Here is a 22,639-nt window from a genome sequence, read left to right as displayed (position 1 = left end):
TTTTGGGTAATTCTCTGTTTCTCATTGTGAGAAACAAGTTTTAATTCTTATGGGGTATGTGTCAAGATCTAGGGCTCCTACTCATAACACATACGCGGTCCCCACCAGTGAAAAACATCACATTATTTTCCAAAATGCCATTATGAGAAACAAAAGTGTTTCCCATAATGAGGAACTGGGGCTCCCCCTTTTTAAAAAAAAAATGCATCAATTGGTTTCCACATTTGTCTATACACAACTTTAACCATTAATTTAGTTGGATATTTGTAAAAATTATAATTTTTTTTATAAAAATAGACATTGTGACTAATCCAACATCATAATACATGATAACATTGTTGTATTATACCCCCTCTGTTTTGTAATAATCGGAACATAATATTTCGACCATGAAGACAAAGGATTTCTAGGTTAACAGAAGATGAGAAATGTAGCAAACAGTTTTCGAATTACATGAGGCATCTGAATGGCACATCCTTCAGTTAAGCACAGCTCAATTGCATCATCTTCTTCCATTAATCCAAGCTTAAGTGCTGCTTGTTGAAAAGTGTCACACAGGTGACCATTGATTGTTCGTAGATCTTCAAACGACTTAGGACTTCTGACATTGTGAAGCAACAACCACAAATAATATCTTTCACCTTCAGAAAGTTCTACAAATGCTAACCTTCAAATCTAAATTTTTTTGTTTCTTCTTTTATACCAGAGTTTATCTGATGTATCCCAGTGATAGTGCTCTAAAAATTCATTGTACAGCCAACCTGTTCCCAAAGCTGATTTACAATTCATTCTAAAAAACTCTATTAGACAAGTTCTGGTACGCTTATTATCTGAAACAATTGTCGTAAGTTGTTCGTGAGGTCTCATTTGTATCAGCTGGGAGTTAGGCAAATGAACAGGAAGAGGTAAAACTGGAGGATACATTTCATATAAATCAAAACCAAAAAGACGCCACGCAGCCTCACAAGGTGAAACCCATCGACCTGATTGATATTGTGCAATTTCATCCTGCATAGGTGCTTCATCTTTTGTTTGAACAATATTGAAAGATATCCTGTCATGCGCTTATTAAACATATTTATACAGATACTTGACCGCTTTAATAGTAGAACAAACTTCAACATTTAAGTGACAATTGAAATATGCTAAAAGATATGGATTATATGGAATCACCCATGTGTTATCCATTTCAACTCTCCGAACTTTAACAGTATCACATGTAGCCCTTCTTCGATACAAAGATATCCATTATTGTTACTTCTTGTTTCATCACAGTTTTGTTTTGGATAACCATACTTGCAATGCCCACAATGCTCTTTATGTTTCATACAGGGGCATTCTGGATTTAAATGACCACATGGACCATGCATCATATGCTTGATCACAATTTCCCTTAAATACCCATTTTTAGTAGATGGAATTTCAGCACAAACAAACTTATCAAAGTCATTAGGGGACTTAATTTTGAATTATGATTTCAATATAATGAGAAAATGAGCATGAGGTAAGCCTCTTTTTTGGAATTCAATAACATAAATCTTGCAGCTACTTCTCCAAATACTATTTTCTTTCGAATTAAATGTTTTAAAGCAAGTACCTTTGCTCTAAATATTCTTGAAACGATATATGGCCTATTTTGTGCTTCTTCTCCAACAGCAAGTTCAATTCGTGTTTTTATTTCTAGCCAATTGGGATTGCAGCGCATGTCATTGTTATGAATAAATCAGGCTTGCCAAACCTCTGAACTAATGACATCGCATTTAGGTATCTCTTCTTAAGATCACGAGGACCACCTATAAATGTTGCAGGCAATATGACTCTTTTACCAATATTTGCTGCACAATCTTCTCCACAGTCAATAGTATCAAGAAGCCCCTGATGTAGATCAGCCCTTATTGTCTGTTGATTCTTACGGCAAAAATCCAAGCGTGTATACTCTACCTCGACATACATATCAACGATATATTGTTGAAAACATCTTCCAGCTCTGAGTAATAAATTTCTTGGGCAACATTGAAGCTTATATGCATAGTATTCTCGAGCTGAAATATGTTTAACAGCCTTAGATGGACTTCCATTTGCACCTACAAATCAATATTTGAAAAAAAAAAAAATAAATAGTATTAAGTAAGAAAACCATATATATGACATTTATAAAACCATATATACTTTAAAAATAAAAGATATAGAACTCATACGCCTAGCCTCTTCATTTAACAAATCTTGAGTAGTATGTACACTACAAGAAGAAACTGGATCCGACTAAGACTGTAATTGTTGCATTCCACCCATAGACATTTTCTTAAGACCTTGAGTCCACCCACAGTCACCATATGGAAATAGTAATGGATACTGCAAAGGATCATATATAGCAACCATAATAATGTTTGATTCTATGAGAAGAATCATTTTGACCGGTGACTAGTATGTGTGGACTCTCAGATTCACCGGAAGAAGTAGTCTCTGGCCAAATAACAGCAACCTCATCTGAAGCAGGAGCATTATAAACACGCTGATCTGGAACCGTAGTCTTATTCAACAGAATTTGTGTTGAATCACTAATCGAAACTCCCCTCAAAGATCGAAAAAATTTGGCATATGGGTTTATATCAGTAACCTCCATCAATATTGCCAAAAAATTCTCCCTTAATTGAGCAAAACATTTAAGACAATTAGCCATTTCATGTTGTCCATCATAAAAATAAAGTTGCATATTTTGGCCCTTCATCTCCAGGAACTAAATTAGAAATATGATGATAAATCTGGCCATGTAACTTAAAAACATAGATCCCTTTCTTTGTTTTAGCATCATAATTGCCACCCAATAAAGTAAAAGAGAACATATTGTTGTACAGTCGCACATACTGCCTAAAATGTTTCGCTTCTTCATCTGTAGAAGTAAATAACCTCACAAGTTATGGAGGATACTCATTCACAACAACTTTGACTTCCCCATCATCACAACAGAAGTGAAGTGCTTCAAAGGCAAATTTTTTTGCCATACACCTATTACAGTAAGTAGGTGCAAAAAGCTAGAAAGCCTGAGTAGCGATTTTTTTTCCCCCACTTACTGTGTCAGGACCCTCTGTGAAAAATATGAACAATGGAAATTAGAATATTGAGTTTTTTTCTTAATTTCTGTTAAAAACATGTAATACCAAAAAAGAGGGCACTAAAATTACTTGTCACTTCAACTCTGCTACTTGTTTTGTTTTGAGATATACCATTAGATTGTTCCTATAACCTTTAAAATAGTAATATATAGAAACACATATTTAGTGAAATTTTAACAATGAAAAATTATAACAATAATATAGCAGAGTTTTATATACTTTAGTCTGTTATCAAAGTAACCAACCTCTAAATACCTTTGCATTTGATCACTACATTCACCTTCTAAATCTATACAACGTCTACTTTTGTAACTCCTTGTTGACGAAGGTGCTTATAATAATAAATATCAAATTCATAAGCCATAATCTTCAAATCAGTTCAACATAAAATATTTAACACCAAAAATAAGGATACTGAAATTACTTGTCACTTGAATTCTAATTTTTGATTATTTTTGAGATACATTTCCAGCCTCTGCTTCGTTACATCCACTTTCCAAACCTCTTAGATGTTTAGTTCTGTAACTTTTTTATGTCGAAGGTGCTTGTAATAATCAATCTAGATGATCGGTAATCAATATCAAATTGATAATCCTTAATCCTCAAACCACTTGAATGTAAATTAAACTTTTCTAAATCTAAATCGTTAGATGCATGATAAGACTCACCCGTATCCTGCAATTCTTTGCAAATTCCACGATACGTTGTCCTTGCAATTCTTGTTATATCAATTAATTAATCAATTTACTACACGTAACTCGTGATCTAAGTCACCTGAATTCCCATAACAAAACATACAGTAAGCTTTTGATCTCGATTAAAACAGGTAACAAACTGTAAAAAATAAAGAACCTGAAAAAAAGTAAAGCGAGCAAAAAATATTCATTACCATAGAATATATTTAATCCATTACAACAATTACATAGCCAAACATCTAAATCCAAACTCCTATCTATTTGCTTAAAAAAGTTCAATACACAAGCATCACAAAAACTATCAAGTGCAACATACATTCGCAAAACAACTATACATTCACTACAAGAAAAAGGTCAGATTTCGACGGTCGTTTTCCGACGGACACAAAATTCCGTCGGAAATCCTGCAAATTCCGGCGGATTTTTATTCCGTCGGAAATTTCCGACGGATTTTCTACGGAATAAAAATCCGTCTGAAATTATGGGCTTTCCGACGGAATATTTCGTCGGAATATTAATATTCCTACGGAAATACATTCCGTCGGAAGGTTCCCACGGAATATTCCGTCGAAACGCTAACTTTCCGACAAAATTAAAATCCGTCGAAAATTTCCGACGGAATATTCCGTCGGAACAATAAGTTTCCGACGAATATTCCGTCGGAATCTTATTTAAAAAAAAAACAACTAAACCCTAATAAGTTTCCACCGCCACTTCCCTTTTCTCATTCTCTCTCCTCTCCTCTTCTCTTCTCTTTCCTCTTCCTCTGAATTCCTCTTCTCTTCTCTCCCCCTTATCTCTCTTCCGCCCTCTCTTTCTCTCTCTTCTACTTCTCCTTCCTTCTCCTCCCTTCTCCTCTTTTCTCGTAGCTTCTCCCTATCATGTCTCCTCTCGCTCGTCTCCTTGCACAACCGGACCACCACCATCGCCGAATCTTCTTCCTTGCGCAACCGCCTCTACTAGCCACCATGGGGTGTGTTTTTTTTAAGGTTTTTTAGGCCAAATTCGACCATTAAAAGCCTAAATCAAGACTTTTAATGGCCGAATTTGGCCTTGTTAACCCGTTTTCGTCGATTTCATGGCCGAATAAGGTATGTTTTATTTTTTTTTTTGTCGATTTCGGTTTTTTTTTCTTTGTTTTTTTTTTAGATTTTTGGTGTAACGTTGTTGTGTGTACGTGTGTGATGTGTGGGTGGCGATTTTTGAAGGTGGTGGGTGTTTTTGGTGGTTTTGTGAGTTTGGGTGGTAGATCTTTGGTTTTTGGTGCAATTTTTGGTTTTTTTTGGATGATTTCGAGTTTGGGTGGGTGGATTAAGTGTGGGTTGTGGGTGGGTAAGGGGCGTAGGTGTAGCGTGGGTGGGCTGGTGGTTGCGTGGGTTGGTGGGAAGTCAGGGGGTAGGGGGTAGGGGGGGTGGTCTGGTGGTGGTGTGGGTTGGGAAGGGGTGGCGCTGGGTGATGGATGTGGGGGGTGGGGGGTGGTCTGGGCAGGGGTTGGGGGGCAGGGGTTGGGGGGCAGGGGTGGGGGGCTGGTCTGGGCAGGGGGTGGGGGTGGGGGGCAAGGTGGGGGGGGGGGGGGGCTGGTCTGGGGGCAGGGTGGGGGGTGGTCTGGGCAGGGGTGGGGGTGGGGGGGCAAGGTGGGGGGGCTGGTCTGGGCAGGGTGGGGGGGTGGTCTGGGCAGGGGTGGGGGCGAGTTCTGGGCAGGGTGGGGGTGGTCTGGGCAGGGGGTGGGGGGTGGTCTGGGCAGGGTGGGGGGGCAGGGTGGAGGGACTGGTCTGGGCAGGGTGGGGGGCAGGTCTGGGCAGGGTGGGGGGGTTGGTTTTTTTTTTTGTTTTTTTTAATTGACTTTTCCGACGGAATATTCCGTCGGAATCTTCCTATTCTGACGGAAAATTCCGTCGAAAGCTAATCCACCTCCGATGGAATTTTCCGTCGGAAAATTGCGACGGAATTTCAATTAAAGTCAAAATCGGCGCCGACAGAGCCTTTTCCGTCGGAATCACATCTTCCGACGGAATTTCCGCCGGAAAAGGCCGAATTTCCTAAAAGGGGTGCTCTGACAGACTACGTCCGACGGAATTCCGTCGGAAAGCTTAATTCCGACGGAATTTTTTATGTTTCCGACGAGAAAATTCCGTCAGAATCCTGCTGTTTTCTTGTAGTGATTCCTGCTATAGCAAAAACATCTAGTCTTTTGAGAACCTTATACGCTTGGAACGTCCATGTAATTCTTCTGAGCCTGCCACCTTTGGAAATACTTCACTGCCAGAATCAGTAATAGCAGATGATTCTGCAACTTGAGACCTTAGATCAGTCTTATTGAAAGTTATGACAGGTGGAATAGACACTGGAACCTGGAACTCTCCTTCCCAATAGGAACTATGCAATCTTGTTCTACAAGACCTGTAGAAGGTTCCAACTGTTCTTTAACTCCCAACACACGTTCCTTTGCACTTAAATAACTCTCCCTCTCCAAAACACATAACACAGCATCAAACCTACAAGGCGTTGCCCTATAATTAGCATCCACTATATTAAGATTACACACATCAATGAGATAATCAACAGTTTTCCTACCAAGATCTTGCTTGGCTGCAACTTGACTCGAACAATAATCACTAAACAAACACCTAAATCATGAACTATTCCTATGATGAATGATGGTAAACCAAGAAACATACTGATTAGGGAATTGCTCAATAATTTCAATTGGAGTGCACTTTATATCAACACACCTGAAAATAGCCCTCAACTGTAATACCCGAATATTTTAAGATTTTATCAGATATATTTTATGGCTAAAATAAGATATTTTAAATTATTTTATAAATTCGATCTTATACTTTATTTTTGTTATCCTATAAAATTATCTTAAACCCTATTTTAATCTAAATATGACTATATTTGTAAGCATATATAAACTATTTAAACCCTAAAGATATTACACATCATATATAAATTACTGATCAAGGCAGCCGTACGTGGTTTATTTTATAACTTTAACCTTTGCAATTTGCGTGCTTCCATGAACATAATTGTTTCACGCACAATACCTCAATTTGTGGGCCAATGATAAATTAAGTTCATTTTATGACATTATCTCTTTGCCGAGATCGTTTTACATGAATTATCATTAGCGAAAAGATAGAAGCACATGTTTGTAGAATTCTTTTCTGTATGACCTTAGTTTTTACGAAAGATCTTGGAGTTTTATTTTCGGAAAGGTAATCACACGAATTTATTAATCTTGGAGTTGTATGTTTATAATTTATTGTCTCGTAATCACACTATCAATCTTTTGGTGTTGTTTGATTAAAATTTGATTGTATTGTTTATTATATGTAATCACACTATAAATTTTTTGGTATTGTTTGATTATAATTTGATTGTATTATATGTAATCACACGAAACTTTGAGATGTTTGTATTATATTCGTATTATTATGTGTGATATGATTTATTATTTGTAAACTTTGTATATGTGATTAATTATTATGATATTATATGATTTGATTGGATTTGAGTATTGTATTATTTTTGTTGTTGATAATTGATTATTCTAGGATTTTTAATGTTGTTGCTATAGGGAGTATTGTTATATTGAGGTTTTAGGGTTATTAATGCAGAGTATTATTTTTGGGTTGTGAGTTAATTATATTTGGGAACTAGTATGTTTGCCCTATAAGTGTTGAGATATTATATGAATCAAGTACGTCATGTTATATAATTTGGGAACCTGTGCCATTATTGAGATATTGTTTATTAACCTGTGAATGGTTATTTGATCAAAGTATGAGATCAAAAAGAATTATTATTTTGTTCTCGATGTTAATTACCTTAGTCCTTGGCATGTTGGTAAGGAGATAATGATCATGAGTTAAGAATGAGGTACAATCTTTATTTATATTTTTTTATGGTCCCTTACAGTGGGATTTGGCCCATATGTGGTCTGGTTTAAGGTGTTTTCTGGTTATTGAGAGTATTCAAGTTTTTATACTTGTTGGTTTATTTATTCGAATTACTCAAGTCCAAGGCTGGGTATAAAACAAAGAGTATGGCACACTTTATGGGATAAATGAGTTAATTGAGTAAACCATCGTATTATTATTTGAGGTTGAGTTTGACAAAGGTTATTTTCAGAGTACGGAGTTATTTTACCCTTGAGGTGTATATGTGTAATGTAGTTTCGAACTACATTGTTTTAAGTGAGTTAATTATATTAATTATTCTATTGTTCTTTGTATTTTGTATTTTGATCAGTGGTTATTACTCAGCTTTTTGCTGACGTGTGTGTTGTTTTGTTGTGCTACTTGTGTTTGCGGCCATGTCTTTTTCACATGGTGGCCCTGCGACGATCTATTTTGAAATTTGTCCTTAATGGTGAGCAGTCAAGTTTATCTAAGCATGTTGATCAAGTGATCGTAGCTAAAAGAGCTCAAGTGTTTCGATTAGTATTTTATAACAAGTTTGTAAAGTTGTATAAATAGCTCACCTAGTTTATTTGGTCGTAATTATTGGGATTTTGTAAGCCTTAGCACTTGACAAGTTGTTGAGTGTGGCGGTAATACCTCCGATTTAGGTGTATGCTTCCGCAGTTTTTATTCAAAGGTTGTTTATTTTTCCTTTATTTATTATTTATTAATAGCTAGTAAATTGGGGGTGTTATAAACACTTCAAGAAAATCTATAACAATCTTCCTTTGGTTGTTACCAAATTCAGAAGAAATATCTCCATGAAAATAAACCTTTGATTCTCTTTTTTCAATACCTTCTAGTTCCTCTTTCTTATAACCATAAAATCGACCACAACGTTCATACATCTGTTTTTGTAAGGCTGTTTCATCGTCAACAACTATGTCATATTTTTTCATGAGATCATACACAGTTTTTCTAGCCGCAATTTCACACGATTCATCTACATTATCCGTATCTCCACCGAGGTAAACAGTAGGAACAACACTACTATCACTCCTAATTAGGGGTGGCAAATGGATCAGGTCGGGTTCGTGTTCGGGTTTTCGTGTTTCGGGTCAGCAAAACCCCAACCTGAACCTGATCCATTTAAGTTTTCGGGTTGAAAACCCCAACCTGAACCTGATTTTCAGGTTCGGGTCAACCCGAAAACGACCTAATTTGACCTGATTTTATATATATTTTTCTGAAATTTTTTTTTTGACCTGAATAATCTGATTTTGAGTTTTTGACTACTTAGCAGTTAATAAAACCTGATTTTTTTTACCTAATGTTTTCAAACATGATTTTCAAAATTAAAGTTTTCAAGAAAACCAAATATAGTCTAGCACTGTAACAAGTCTAAATGCCTAATTAACTATTACATAAAAAATAAAGTCTTAACAAATTACAAACCACAATTAAAAAGAAACAAATGTATTTAAAGTAACAATCTCATGAATCTTCTCATCTTCCCAGAAGAAAGCTGTTGTACATGGGTCATGGGTGTCCATAACTGCTGCAAATAAAAAATATAACAAAATAAAACAATTAAAAAGAAAAGTCAAGAACAACCAAATCAGCAACATCTCAGGAAAAACAACCAAAACAGCAAGAACAAATTAGTAAGAAAGTAACAAAAATTAGCAAGAAATCAACAACAAATCAGTAAAAATCAGCGAATCAGCAAGAATCAAGAACAACTAATCACCAACAAATAAGGAAAAAACAAAAATTAAAAAGACATGCACAATACTTTTTCCCGTCAAACAACAAATCAGCAAATAATTTATCATATTACGATTATTAACCAAGAACAATGAACAACATTCTCAGGTTCTAATTAAACGAGTTTAAAAACATCTAACCCAACAACATAAATCCAAACGATATGAACAAGACAACAACAACAACTGACATGCAAGACTGTATAAAAGAAATTAAATAAAAAATTATAGGAACTTGTACATGGGTCATGGGTGTTCATAACTGCTGCAAAAAACTATAACAAAATAAAACAATTAAAAAGACAACTCGAGAACAACCAAATCAGCAAGAACAACATAATAGCAACATCTCAGGAAAAACAACCAAAACAGCAAGAACAAATCAGTAAGAAAGCAACAAAAATTAGCAAGAAATCAACAACAAATCAGCAAAAATCAGCAAATCAGCAAGAACCAAGAACAACAAATCACCAACAAATCAGCGAAAACAAAAATTAAAAGGACATGCACAATACTTTTTCCCATCAAACAACAAATCAGCAAAAAATTTATCATACTACGATTGTTAACCAAGAACATCAACACAATAGAATACAAAAACTGAAATAAAAAAAAATTTAAAAAAAACAACGAATAAGTAAAACAGAAAATTACCTTAGAAGCAGAGGAAGATTTGAAGATGAAGGTGAAAGATTTGAAGATGGATAATTGCAGATCGACCGAAAAGTCTAGTTGAGGATATAAATAACAAATCAACAACAACAGAAAATGTTAATCTTAATATCTGATTTGCAATTGTTAGAAAAAGAAAATAGAAAAATAAATTAAACAACAAGTCAACAACAAATCTATCGATCTACGGATCTACCCTTTCCCGTAAAAAAAAACAAATCAAAAATAGAAATTAACAACAAAAATCTTAGGCATATTAAGATTATTATCAAGCAAGAACAACAACAAAAATAAACAGCAAAAACTGTATTTAAAAAATAAAAGAAATCGAAACTAAAACAAAAACAATTAACAGAAAATTACCTTTGAGCTTTGACGGCTTGGAGAAGAAGTTGAAGAACTGGAGATCATTCAAAAAAATCGAAAATAGAGAACTTGCGATCGAAAAAAACAACCGAAACGAAAACAAAAACAAAAACAATTAACTAAAAGTTTAAAATTACCTTTGATATGTTCAGAGCTGAGACGTTAAGCTTGATTGCTTGAAACGATTTAGGGTTAGGGTTTTGAGGAGAAACAGAGAAATTGAGAATGAAATTTTTGAAGAGAGGGAAATGTGAAAACGGCTGAGATGAGAGGCTGGAAGAATGAGAATGAGAGTGAGAGTGAGAGTTAGGGTTTCTAGCTTAATATAAGGGACTTAAGGTTTTTGTTTAAAGATTTGGGCTTGGGGTTTGGGGCCTTGGGCTAGTAGTACTGTAGTAGTTTTAGTTTTTTTTTTTTTAAGACTTTTTTAAGGTCGGGTTCGGGTTGATCCGACCCAAACCCGACCTGATTTTGACCCGAAAATAATTTCGGGTTACGTGGGTCATTTTCGGGTTGAAATTTTCAACCTTAACCTAACCCATTTAATTTTGGGTCGGGTTCGTGTCAACCCATTTAATTTTGGGTCGGGTTCGTGTCAACCCATTTAAGTTTTCGTGTCGAAATTCTCAACCCTAACCCGCTATTTTCGGGTCGGGTTCGGGTCGGGTTTTCGGGTCGGGTCAGCTTTTGCCAGCCCTACTCCTAATAGCCACACAAGCAATGCTTTTACGGAGATTGAGATACTGGTATTCCGGATCAGGGAAATTCAAAAACTGGTAATTTGCTTCAACAAAGGACGAAATGATATCACTACTTGTGTGAGCGGAGCATCCATAACCTGTAATTCATGTATAATCAACCAATTTAGACTAAACTCAACCCAAATCAGATGCAACTAAAGATACCAAGTAACAAACACTTCATACTCGAGCCATTTCAAACAGCTATCAATAGACCAATAGACATTGTTCACCTTAATTTTCTATATTGTTCACCATAGACCAATAAACAATGTTAACCTTAGTTCACCCAAAAAACTTCATAAACTGCATGCAACAATCAGAGAAATCTAAACCATTTCAAACCCTTATCAATAAACCAATCAAACAAATGATGAAACAATAATTTGTGCTTCTCTCAAACCATAGAACTTATACTCAAAACACTATCATGCTATGATCTTATTTATATTAGCAATATAAACTGCATGCTTATACGCGTACCTACAACAATAGACTTAAACGAAAACTTACAAACGCTTACATGCATGCCAACTTTCGAACCTCAAAATTTATATTCAAAACATTGTTATGCTAAAATCACTAAAGAAAATAGCAACCTAGAGTGCATGCAACAATCAAAGGAATCTAAACCATTTATAACCCTGTTATGCCTAAATCATAAATATGATAGCAATCTAAAGTGCATGTAAAAATCAGAGAAGAATTCATTGACACAAATAAAATCAAAACAAATAAAATCAAACAATTAACAACAAATAAACATCGAACAAATAACATAATTCGAAAACAATTACATCCTTAAACTCCTTAATTAATGGTCTGGTCCATTAAATACAGGAAAATTCTTATACATGCACTTATCATCCTCGAAAAATAATAAATGACTGAAAATTACCTGAGAACTTGCAGAAACAACTTGTAGAAACAGGATACTCCCTAAACTCAAACAACTAGAGAATGTGTGAAAATTAACTCACAATGAAGATCTTTTATAGCCTACATTTTAGACAATAAAAATCTACTAAATAAATACCTAACCCACCTAAAAAACACATGCCTTAAAACAAGGTAAAAGCAATGTTTCTCATGCAATTACACAAAGAAAGCCACGACCACCTCATTATTCTTAACACATAAACCAGAATTATATCCATGAAAGTCAAAGAAAGTCAACAAAAAACAATGACATTTTCGCAATAAGCAACAAGAAGGGAGTAAAATGCCGTCAAGTCACTATTCCTTTTGAAATCACTGTTCATTTTGCTAATCCGAGCTTGCTTCGTGCTTTTAAAGGTTGTAGAAGTTACAAAGTAGATGATAAAGCTAAGGGGAGTTACTAGGGAAGTAATTATGTTAAAGGGAATTACAAAGGTATAATTGACATACATAAATAAACATTTTACAACAAAGTGAAAATTATAAATAGTTTTTTTGTGTTAATTTTTGAGTGGTGGAAGTTTTTTTTTTTTTTGAATAAATAAAGAAGAATAGGTAGTATTTTTTACGTAGTTATTGGTTAATCTATCTATCTATCTATAATATAATTTAAGAGTTAGTTAACAAGGCGCCTCCAAAACCTCAATTTTAAACTCTCATTCACTCCCGCCCAAATACTCTAATTTCTCCAAAAATCCATACTACTTCCTAATTCAAATTTGGAAAAATTAAAATTTCAAAAATAAAATAAAAAGTTGAATAATCGCCATAAATGGAAGAGGCGTTTTTTGATGGGTTTTGCTTAAAATTAATTGATCTACCATCAATTTGCTCATGCCTTTTCCGAATTTCTTCGCCCAAAGACTAAAATTGCTTTTAAAATTAAGCCTGAGGTAGTGAAAGTCATCTTTTATCTATAGCAAGGAAGGGCCCTGATTTTTGAAGACATCAGTTTGCTTGGGAATTCTTTTGCTTAACTAGAAGATGTTTCTTTTGCTAGGTGCTAATCTGTTATATGGACTTTTGATGTCATGGACACTATAGCAATATTTTTATACGCTTAGCGATTATAACCAACAATTTTGAATTTCTGGAACAACCAAATAGATCAGCTTGCGGTGAACTATACTCCAACAAGGTATCACATTGAACTCATCATCCTTTGTTATCTAAGTACTCCGATTATTTTCTATGTTGTGACTTGAGACCAACTGTGTTATCTACTTTTATAGTTGTGCAACTATGTGCTAATTTTTAAGGGTATGTGTCTTCAATACTTTTGTAGTATAATATTTATTCGTGTGCAAGGTTAGAACATAATTGGTCATTAGCCTAGATTGTTAAACAATAATTTTTCTTCCAAGAGGCCAAATGTTCAAATCTCCTCAGCCATATATTAGTATAGATGGATTTGAACTTGAAACAACATGGAGGGAGTTGCGCGAGTGACGTGACGTAATTAAGGGTATAAGTGGCACATAAACGTTTTAATGTGTATAATTTTCGTGTCACTCAAAGGTGTCAATTCGGATGTCCGGATCGGATTCAGATTTGAGGTCGGGTCGAATCAATTTTTAAAGTTAATCATGTTAAAGTATTGTGTTCACACAAATTGAAATTTAAATCGGGTATTTTTCAGGTTAGTTTCGGATCGGGTGTGGTTTTGACACCTCTACGCCTAACCAAGGCCCGATCATGCCAATCGGTCACTTTGATTGCGCATGTACTCCGGTATAGAGGTGTCAATTTAGATGATCGGATCGGGTCTGAGGAGGTCGGATCGAATCAATTTTTAAAGTTGAATTATGCTAAATTAATATGTCCATGCAAGTCCAAATCTGAATCGGATATTTTTCAGATCGATTTCAAATCGGGTCGGAACGGGTATGGTTTTCACATCTCTAATCCGGTAGTCGTACTCAGTAAAATAGCATCAGAAAAAAAAAAACCGCTGTATTGTGCATCACTGTATCTCAAACTAAACAAATAAAAAAACAGCACCTAATCTTCTTCATTAATTTCTCTCCCTTTAATCTCATCTTCTTCCATAGTTCTAAACAAAATTCTTCAGAAACCAGAGAAAGAGGAGAGAGAATGAAAGCAGCTCAATCATGGTTTACAGGCACCGAGGAATTGCCGCAGACAACTTCCGCCAAGCCATCGACGTCGTCGTCTTCGTCGTTGTTAGCTGATTGGAATTCATACGCTGCTACTCAAGATCAAAATTCTTCCGCCGATTTCTCCTCCACTTTAGGTTTTGATATTGAATCCGCTGTCAGATCCGCTAACGACACCGTTTCCGGCACTTTCAATGTGTAAGTTCTTCATTTTTTTTTACTACTTGAACATCAGTACTGCTTAATTATCTCATTGATTTCAATTTCTAGGGTTTCAAGTAAGTAGGTAGGAAATCTAGTAATTTGATCATGAATGTGCTCTAATTAGATTAGATTTCGTGGTGAAATCTGATCTTTTCAGCAAAATTACTGTTTCTGATGTTGGATGGTTGATGGATGTCTAATTCGTAAGGTTTTCTACAGAAATTGGTGTTCTTTTGATTTGTTTTATACCTTCTGTGATTGATTTTTCTTAATTCTAGACTGAATTAGGATCATTAAGAACTGTTGGATGGTTGAAAGTTTTGTTCTTAGTGTCTACTGGCATAATTGTTGCTAGTTTCTGCTAGAGGAGTATGGGGTTGAGTTTGTTTGAGAAATCAACTTAGGGGGCGTTTAGTTCGGATAATGGAAACGGAGTGGAAAGGAAACAAATAAGAGGGGGGAAAGGAATCATTTAACTATTACCTTTTCATTTCTTTGGTTTAACCATGAAAAGGAATTAGTTAAATTTTACTCCCTTTGTTTTTGTTTTGTTTACCTAATAGAAAGGAATCACTTGAAAATGCAACTACTTATATAAGAGGAAGTTTTTGCTATTAATATATGAGCAATTTTACTTGATTGAGTTACATACGATCATTATAGTACCATAAAAACAAGTTAGCTATAATACTAAATTGATGATCACTATTAGCTAATAACTAATCATGCAAAAGGTATTGAAATTTTTTCCCTGAATCACAATTATTGAATCAATAAATTAAGCAAACTATATGCGAGATAGAATGAAAAGGGAGGAAGACGGGATAAAAACTGAAAAGAGCACTCAAACTTTATTGAGCATTTCATCAAGCACCTGGTAGGCATTAATGCAATATACTAAATTGAACAAAAATTAATGTATCAACTAACCAAAACCCATAATCAACAATTATCAATAATATTGAACAAATATTTACACAAAAGTTCCAACAATAGTATAATTTACTCCCAAAATAGTTTTTGATGACAAATTTTCAACCAAAAGCAAATAAAATCAACGTATATAAATGAAAAAAAAAAATAGTTAAAAGCTAAAAAAATTACAAACAATTGCAAGAATGATGAAGATCCAAAGCCCCAATCTCACGCCTCACCCAAAAGAGAGCAACTAGCAGAGAGAAGAAGAGAGAGAAAATGAAATTTTGGGAGTGAAGGAGAGAAATAGGAATTTTGTAATTGAGGAGGGTAAGGGTATTTGTTACCCTAAGTTTTTGAGAGATAACAAATGAGGGTAACCATTACCCTTAAGTAATGGTAATTGTTACCATGTCCTCTAGCCAAATGTACGATAATGGTATCGGTTTAATCGAATCTGTTTCCAATCCAAAAAATACACCAACCAAACGCTCCCTTAGTGTATTATCCGGTCACATCTCATTTAAAGCTTAACTCCGGAGTATTAAATTAGCTCATGTATGTGCTTTGATTTTGCAAAGCTCTTTAACTATAGATTATTTGCAATTAATTTTTACTTTATATACTTAAAATCCTGCGTGTGTGTACCTACTACCTATCATACCAAGATGACAATTATACAATGAGCACTTACTGTTCTTTTTAGTGATTCTATGTGAGCTTTATATATAGCTATTATTCATGAACATAAATTAAGAAGATCCTTTTGCGTTAAATGTTTAGTCCACTTTGAAATTTGTTAGCATAATATATTTAGTGTACTTATAAAAAAATGGGTTGGAGGTAGTACTTATAAATGTTTGAGCGAACTTTTTAGGCGAGCTATGCAAAATTGTTTGAGCTCGATACATAAACTAATTGTTCCTAATCTTTCGATCTTCTATCTCTACTCCCTAGTTATCTTTTAACTAAATTAGTAGTGTTAGTTATAAACCCAAATGAAATCAATATTAAACCCAAATTGCTATCACAAGTCAACCAACACTAGAACTCAACATCAGATTCCAATTTAGCAAGAGCAAACACCTAAAATTCCCCATAAAAACCCAAATGAAATCATCACCTCACCAGCATCATCAACACTTACACTTCATCAGTGTCTATCAACCTCTCTTCTTTTTACCAGCTTACTTTTTCTTTAGTTCTTCATTTTGTTGCTCGACTATAGTAACACTTTTTTTTCCTCTCTGTTTGATTTCCATGCTCCTGCTCCTGAAACTTGGGGTATTTGTTTTTGCTCCTCATTCTTCCTTTTATTTTCTCCTCTTCCCCCTTATTCCTCCCTCTTCCTCCTTTTTCTCCTCTTCTTCCTCTTGATGAGCATTAGCAGCAGCATCTCCAATTACCTCCTTTTAATGAGCATAAGCAGCACTAACACCATCATCCATATTCTCCTCATCACTGAATTTCTCAAGAAGATTCCGGCTACTATGAGCCTTCAAATCAATTTTTAAGAATCAATATTCTGTTTAGGGTTAAAGTAACTCATATAACATCCAAGCTCCTCATTCTTGCACCTTGCTTGCTCAATTGCATGTCGAATTGAAAGTTAAAGGTGGGTATTTGCATGATTAATACTATTAAGATGAATATACTACTTATCAATCACACTAGCTAAAGCTTTTAACTCCACATAAGGTAGCTATTTGAGCACAATACTCATCAGCAACAACATTCAGATTTATGGGCTTTGGAACACGGATCCCCAAGGACCTTGAAACATGGGTCCCAATGCACATCACAGAAGTTGCACTCGACAATCTCTATCTTCATAATTTCTTGGACGAGAATTCACTTTTTTTATAAAATTGGGTTGTATTAAACGCACAAGTAAAAAGAAAACCCGCTCTCACTTACATCACGAAATGCAAATTATCGCAAGCAGGCCACAACGTGTTAACTAACCACCTAAGTGTTCAGATTCTTGTAACTTTAAATTGTTTGTGATCTTTTCATGTTTCTTTCATTTGGATGACTTTATGTGCTCTTATATTAGTCTAATCATATTGGATGTTAGTCTAATGCCGTCTTGTAGATGTTCAGGAAATCTGACAGCCTTATGGCATGTTTGAGAATTTAGACAAAAATTTTAAATCGAGATCCTTGGATATGCATGTCAGTTCTTCACTCTTAAATAGGCTACTGTCATGTTTCTATTTTTTCTCTTGCTCAATGATCACTTGTTAATCTTGATTACAGGACTATGTTCCCTTCGCTTTCCGTAGCAAGATAGATATCTTCTTTATCATTAGTGATCTGATAAATAACTGGGCAGATATTTTATATTGGTTTTTGGTATAGCTATGAGGAAGAATTAGATGTCTTCGAGTATGATGGAGTGAGATGGACTGGAGTGTTGATAGAGCAGACATTGTTGAGGAGGGATTTGGGCATTGTGATCAGGGGGTCTTACAGAGAACTATCAAGCTTGTAATTTTGATCAAATATGTTGAGTGAGAGAAGGAAGACATACTTGAACCCGTGGCAAAAGATGGCATGGCAACATGGAATGATTTTTTTCTTTTTTAAATGGGGAGGTTTTATTGGAACATAGAATATGCTGTCAAATTGAATTCCTGCTGGTAAAGGATAAATATGTGATCTAATTTCAGCGCATTTCATGAAATATGGTTCTTGCATATGCTAAGATTTGAGTGATTAGCAGGTAGCTCATGAATGGTATTTGCTGCTAGGCTGTAGCTAGGACGGGGTCACCAAATGTAGTTTTTGTGTAATCCCCATTTGTGGGTTGTTGTCATGTTGATGTTATTTGGTTTTCTATGTGCATTTAATGGAATCTTTTCGTTGAGGCTAGTGCATTGGGCATGGTCTTATGGAATTAAATGGTGCATAGAATTGTTTGAAATTGTCTTTTTATAACAGCCTTGGCCAAATTCTAGCCTCAAAATTTTCTTAGACCAGTCCCAGTGCATAGCTCTTTTGATTGAAGCATCTTGTTTGGAGAGGACTTGGTGCCAAGGCGGCTTGTTTTTAAATTGTATTACAAGAGAACTCCCTCCGTTTTCTTTTAATTTACTCACTTTCCTTTTTTGAATGTTTCTTTTTAATTTACATACTTATAACTTACTATTTTTGGAAATGGGACCCACCACTTTTCCTCACACGAATAATTTTTTTTAATTGTCACTTCCACATTTTACTTTTCTCTCTCCTAAATTTGATACAATTCTGGGTTTCCGTGAAAAAAAAAGTGAGTAAATTTTTTTAAAAAATGGGGGAGTACTTTGTTGCACAACTGTTAGGCACTGAAACTTGGCTTCATCTATCACAAGCCTGTCTATTGAGCAAGACTATTCTTGTTAACTGTTTAATCTAGTGTTCTCTAAAACTATCAAAGACAAGCAATGATGATTGGGAGATTCACCTATGTCAAACACTTAAACCTATCTGTGGCTTTTTCCAGTATTGCGATTAGTTGCTTAATAATCCTTTTGCTTCAAATGATACCCACCCCAAGTCAGTAACCCTGAGTTCCATGATTAGTTGATTATGATTTCCATGTATGGTTGGAGTTTCTGGAAATGCTACCCTAAGAGGCTAAGACTATTGAAGTGTTCTGGCAAGTGTGTGTGTGTGTGTGACAGGGAGAGAGAGAGATTTGGGGGGGGGGGGGGGAGGTTGAGGGTTGGGTGTGAGCAATCGCTAAGCATCTGGTACTTTGACGGGAGATGATTTCACGTGGATGAGTGGATCTGGAGTTCCAGACCTCTGGCTTTCATAGTATTTACATGGGTAAACATATGTTGATTTCTGTTGGCAGCTTGTCTCAAAATACATATCTATTTTTCTTGTAAAACAATACACTAGCTGATTCTTCAGGCTACTTTTCCTGTAAATCCTGCTACCAAATATACAGCACAGATTGTGGCGAGTGTAATTGGACTCCGGTGTCAATGAAATATATATTTTAAAGCATTGAACACTACAGTTTCCATGCCTCCAAATTTGTTTGGATGGCAAAGGCTCCTATGAAGCTGAAGGCCTTTGTCTGGAATCAGTTTTAAATATGTTAAAGTTAACACTTTTAAGATTTCCAGGTGGGGTAATCTACTATAACCTTGTTATCTAATGTTTGTATCTTCTTTCAGTTTTATCCTTGAGGTGGTAGGTGTTCTGTGAAATAAGCTCTTTAGGTTAGAAGGGGAGTTTGGGAATAATAGGAGGTAAAATTTGTTGGTTTGGGAGTAGGCTCTTTAGGTTAGAAGGGGAGTTTGGGAGTAATAGGAAGTAAAATTTGTTGGTTTGGGAGTAAATTATAGGAGGTGCTTTGGAAATGTGTGTTCTTTGGCAAATTCATACTGGGACAGTATCTTGCGCTATAACTTATGAGGCTAGTCCGCTAGTGGGGTTGGTTTGTTAGGCTAGTAGGGTTGATTTGTTATGTAAATGTATGCTAATTTCAGCCTTTTGCGATTCTGTGGAGTAAGCTGCTTTTTCTGCATTGCTTTTGTTGGATGTCCAGACTCCAGCATGATTGGATTTGTATACGGAGTACTTTGTTTTAGTTCCTTTCTGTTTTTGAGGATAATACTTACGCTTATTATGTGCTGCCCTCCTAATCATAAAAGCTCGGCTACAAAAACATTTAATGATGTGTGGTGTGCTAATTCTTTGCTCTTGTTTTGGTATTTGTTTCACCAGGGTTTCTAAAGGGGTAAGAGACTTGCCGGGGAGCCTGCAGACTGCCACTAGTAATGTACCCTCGGGAAAATCTCTTATGTACTTTGGTTTACTTCTAGCCACTGGAGTGTTTTTTGTCTTCATTGCTTTCACTATGTTCCTTCCGGTCATGGTATTGATGCCTCAAAAGTTTGCTATCTGCTTCACTCTTGGATGTGGGTTCATCGTTGGGTCGTTTTTTGCACTGAGGGGGCCATCTAATCAGCTAGCTCATATGTCTACGAAAGAGGTACCTTTTATTATTTTTTCAATAGGGACAATTGTTTTCTGTGTCGTATAATATTTTTGTTGGTTTTTGCTGACAGTGCTTTTTTGTTCTCTTTTGCAGAGACTTCCATTTTCATTGGGAATTCTTGGCTGTATGTTTGGTACAATCTATGTGTCCATGGTGCTCCATAGCTACATTCTATCTGTTCTTTTCTCCGTGTTACAGGTATTTAGCTGTTTGATTTCCCTGTAAATTTTCTTACGATTTCTATTTATAATGTTGATAATTTTCACCACCTCGTATTATGTCTGACATTAAGTTTCTTGAGCATCCCCCAGAACCAATTCTGATAGGAGTTTGTTATCTTTTTTGAACTCTGGCAGGTATTTGCACTGACATACTATGCTATTTCTTACTTTCCTGGCGGTTCTTCTGGGTTGAAATTCCTCACTTCTGCACTTACATCATCAGTTACGAGATTATTTGGGAGGTGACATTCTTCATATCAAGCTGATTGCTAAGTGCTTATGCCATTGTAGAATTTATTTTCTCTCTTCCACATCAAACTCCCTAATTCTGCTTGATAATTGAAGAATGGTATATTCTAAAATGTTATTGTGTAGCTTTAGCGCGGTGTTCCCTCATTTGTGAATGTTTAAAAATCTATGAGTATAGCAAATCGTACAGGAAATTTTGTTTCAGAATGCAAATTATGCTGCATTTTAAAGATGTACCATCTCTTCAAGTTTGCAGTTTGCTCCATGCTTTTGACTTCTGAAACAGAGAAAATGTGTATATAGTATATACAGAGAAAATACTTATTCTTAAAGGAGAGAGCGAAGCTGATGTAGCAGCAGCCTGCAAGCTTGCGAAAATTTGAACTAGAACATTGAGCAAATGGTTCATTGTCTGGATGCTTTTATGATTAGAAAGCCGTTGTCCTTTCCTGAACAATTATCAATCAATAATGAAAAGAAAATGACTTGCTAGTTGTTACTTGACAAAAGTCTTAACTTTTCAATGCTGATTTCAATTTAATAGGGGCCAATAATTCATGCTGTTAATTAAAATGTTAGTTGTCTATTCCTCTATTGGACAAGACATAATACAATTATTATGCTACGCTTCCTACATAATGCTCACGTAATAAGCATACTAGCTTAATAAGTTACTCCTATACATCCATACAAGTTATAATACTTTTTATTATTATTACTACGAAGTACTATTTTAAAAGGGATATTTTAAAAAAAAAGAGGTGACTAGTCACAATGCAAATTCCCCTTTTGGTTTAACATGATAGACTGAAAAGCTTTTTTGTAGTAAGGAAAACAATTGATAAGCTAATTATGTACTTCATCTTCCTTCTTGCCACTTACAATGTATTTGTATGGGTTTTCGCACTTACCATCACTGCAGCCACCACCACTATCATTCTAGCATACATACCACTCTCACTACCACCACCGATAGCCAAAGTCGCTACTCTACCACGACTATTTGCTGATTAAAATTCATCTAGGACAACATTTTACCCTAAATAATCTTGTATGACTATATGAACCAAGATTCTGCCTTGTAAAATGTTAGCAGAATGCTAAAAATTGAAAAAAAAAAAAAAAAAATTGAAAAAAAAAAAAAATTAAAAATCCTTAATGCCTTCTCGTGTAAATTACATGTGAAACAGTAAGCTTAGGCCCTCGAATTCCAATGGGCCCCTTTACCTTATAATATACGAAGCCAAATGAAAAGAGTGACCACTAAATAATTAAAAGGGGAGAAATAAATGAAACTGAGTGTCTACTTCACTAAACAAGGTTACAATGGGACTAGGGATTCAGTTGTTGATGTTGCCTACTTGCCTCTTCCACATGATTTGCATTTTAGCTGTTGGCTGTTTGGCACTACTAGCTCTGGACCATGCTACGTAACTACGTTACTCCCTTTCGTTGCGTAATGCTTATACTCCCTCTAGCTCTATATTGCTCCATTTAATCAACTTTTGTGAGAGTTTTTCACTCTGTAATAAATTCTTTTTATGGAGTAATTAAGTTTACTTTTGTATTATATTTTAACCTTTATTTATTTATTTATTTGCTAAGTTTCGAGTGCAGCAATATACCCTTCTTATTGTCCAAGTAGAACACGGAGTAATTAGTTAAACTTGGCCACGTAAAAAAATTATGAAGTTGCAAAGTGCTCCCTTTCTATCCATAAAAATTTTAAAACGTACTT

General features: G+C 35.2%; 2 protein-coding genes across 2 annotated transcripts; one reads left to right on the top strand and one right to left on the bottom strand.

The window, feature by feature from the left end:
• Positions 1–9,057: 9,057 nt before the first annotated feature.
• LOC110711037 lies at positions 9,058–11,486 on the bottom strand. The gene is made up of 6 exons (XM_021889409.1): positions 11,477–11,486; positions 11,212–11,358; positions 10,658–10,839; positions 10,518–10,554; positions 10,137–10,210; positions 9,058–9,274 (listed from the first exon to the last, which is right to left on the bottom strand). The coding sequence occupies exons 1-6, from the start codon at positions 11,484–11,486 to the stop codon at positions 9,197–9,199; spliced, it is 528 nt and encodes a 175-aa protein (XP_021745101.1). The 3' UTR covers positions 9,058–9,196.
• Positions 11,487–14,050: 2,564 nt separating this feature from the next.
• Positions 14,051–21,405, top strand: LOC110710993 (protein transport protein SFT2-like). Its single transcript, XM_021889352.1, has 4 exons — positions 14,051–14,514; positions 20,158–20,425; positions 20,525–20,629; positions 20,788–21,405. The coding sequence occupies exons 1-4, from the start codon at positions 14,294–14,296 to the stop codon at positions 20,896–20,898; spliced, it is 705 nt and encodes a 234-aa protein (XP_021745044.1). The 5' UTR covers positions 14,051–14,293; the 3' UTR covers positions 20,899–21,405.
• Positions 21,406–22,639: the final 1,234 nt, after the last annotated feature.

This window comes from Chenopodium quinoa, unplaced genomic scaffold (assembly GCF_001683475.1).
Source record: "Chenopodium quinoa cultivar QQ74 unplaced genomic scaffold, ASM168347v1, whole genome shotgun sequence".
Taxonomy (NCBI): domain Eukaryota; kingdom Viridiplantae; phylum Streptophyta; class Magnoliopsida; order Caryophyllales; family Amaranthaceae; genus Chenopodium; species Chenopodium quinoa.
Note: the sequence above shows the minus strand (reverse complement) of the source record. Positions and strands in the feature narration are given on the sequence as shown.

Coding starts and splice junctions, on each gene's coding strand:
- LOC110711037 (XM_021889409.1), bottom strand. Junction 10,840..11,211: donor GGCTATTAGGAGTAGGGCTG/GCAAAAGCTGAC, acceptor CCTTATATTAAG/CTAGAAACCCTAACTCTCAC. Junction 10,211..10,517: donor CAAGCCGTCAAAGCTCAAAG/GTAATTTTCTGT, acceptor ATCCTCAACTAG/ACTTTTCGGTCGATCTGCAA.
- LOC110710993 (XM_021889352.1), top strand. CDS start 14,294: ATGAAAGCAGCTCAATCATGGTTTACAGGCACCGAGGAATTGCCGCAG. Junction 14,515..20,157: donor GTTTCCGGCACTTTCAATGT/GTAAGTTCTTCA, acceptor TTGTTTCACCAG/GGTTTCTAAAGGGGTAAGAG. Junction 20,426..20,524: donor CTCATATGTCTACGAAAGAG/GTACCTTTTATT, acceptor TCTCTTTTGCAG/AGACTTCCATTTTCATTGGG.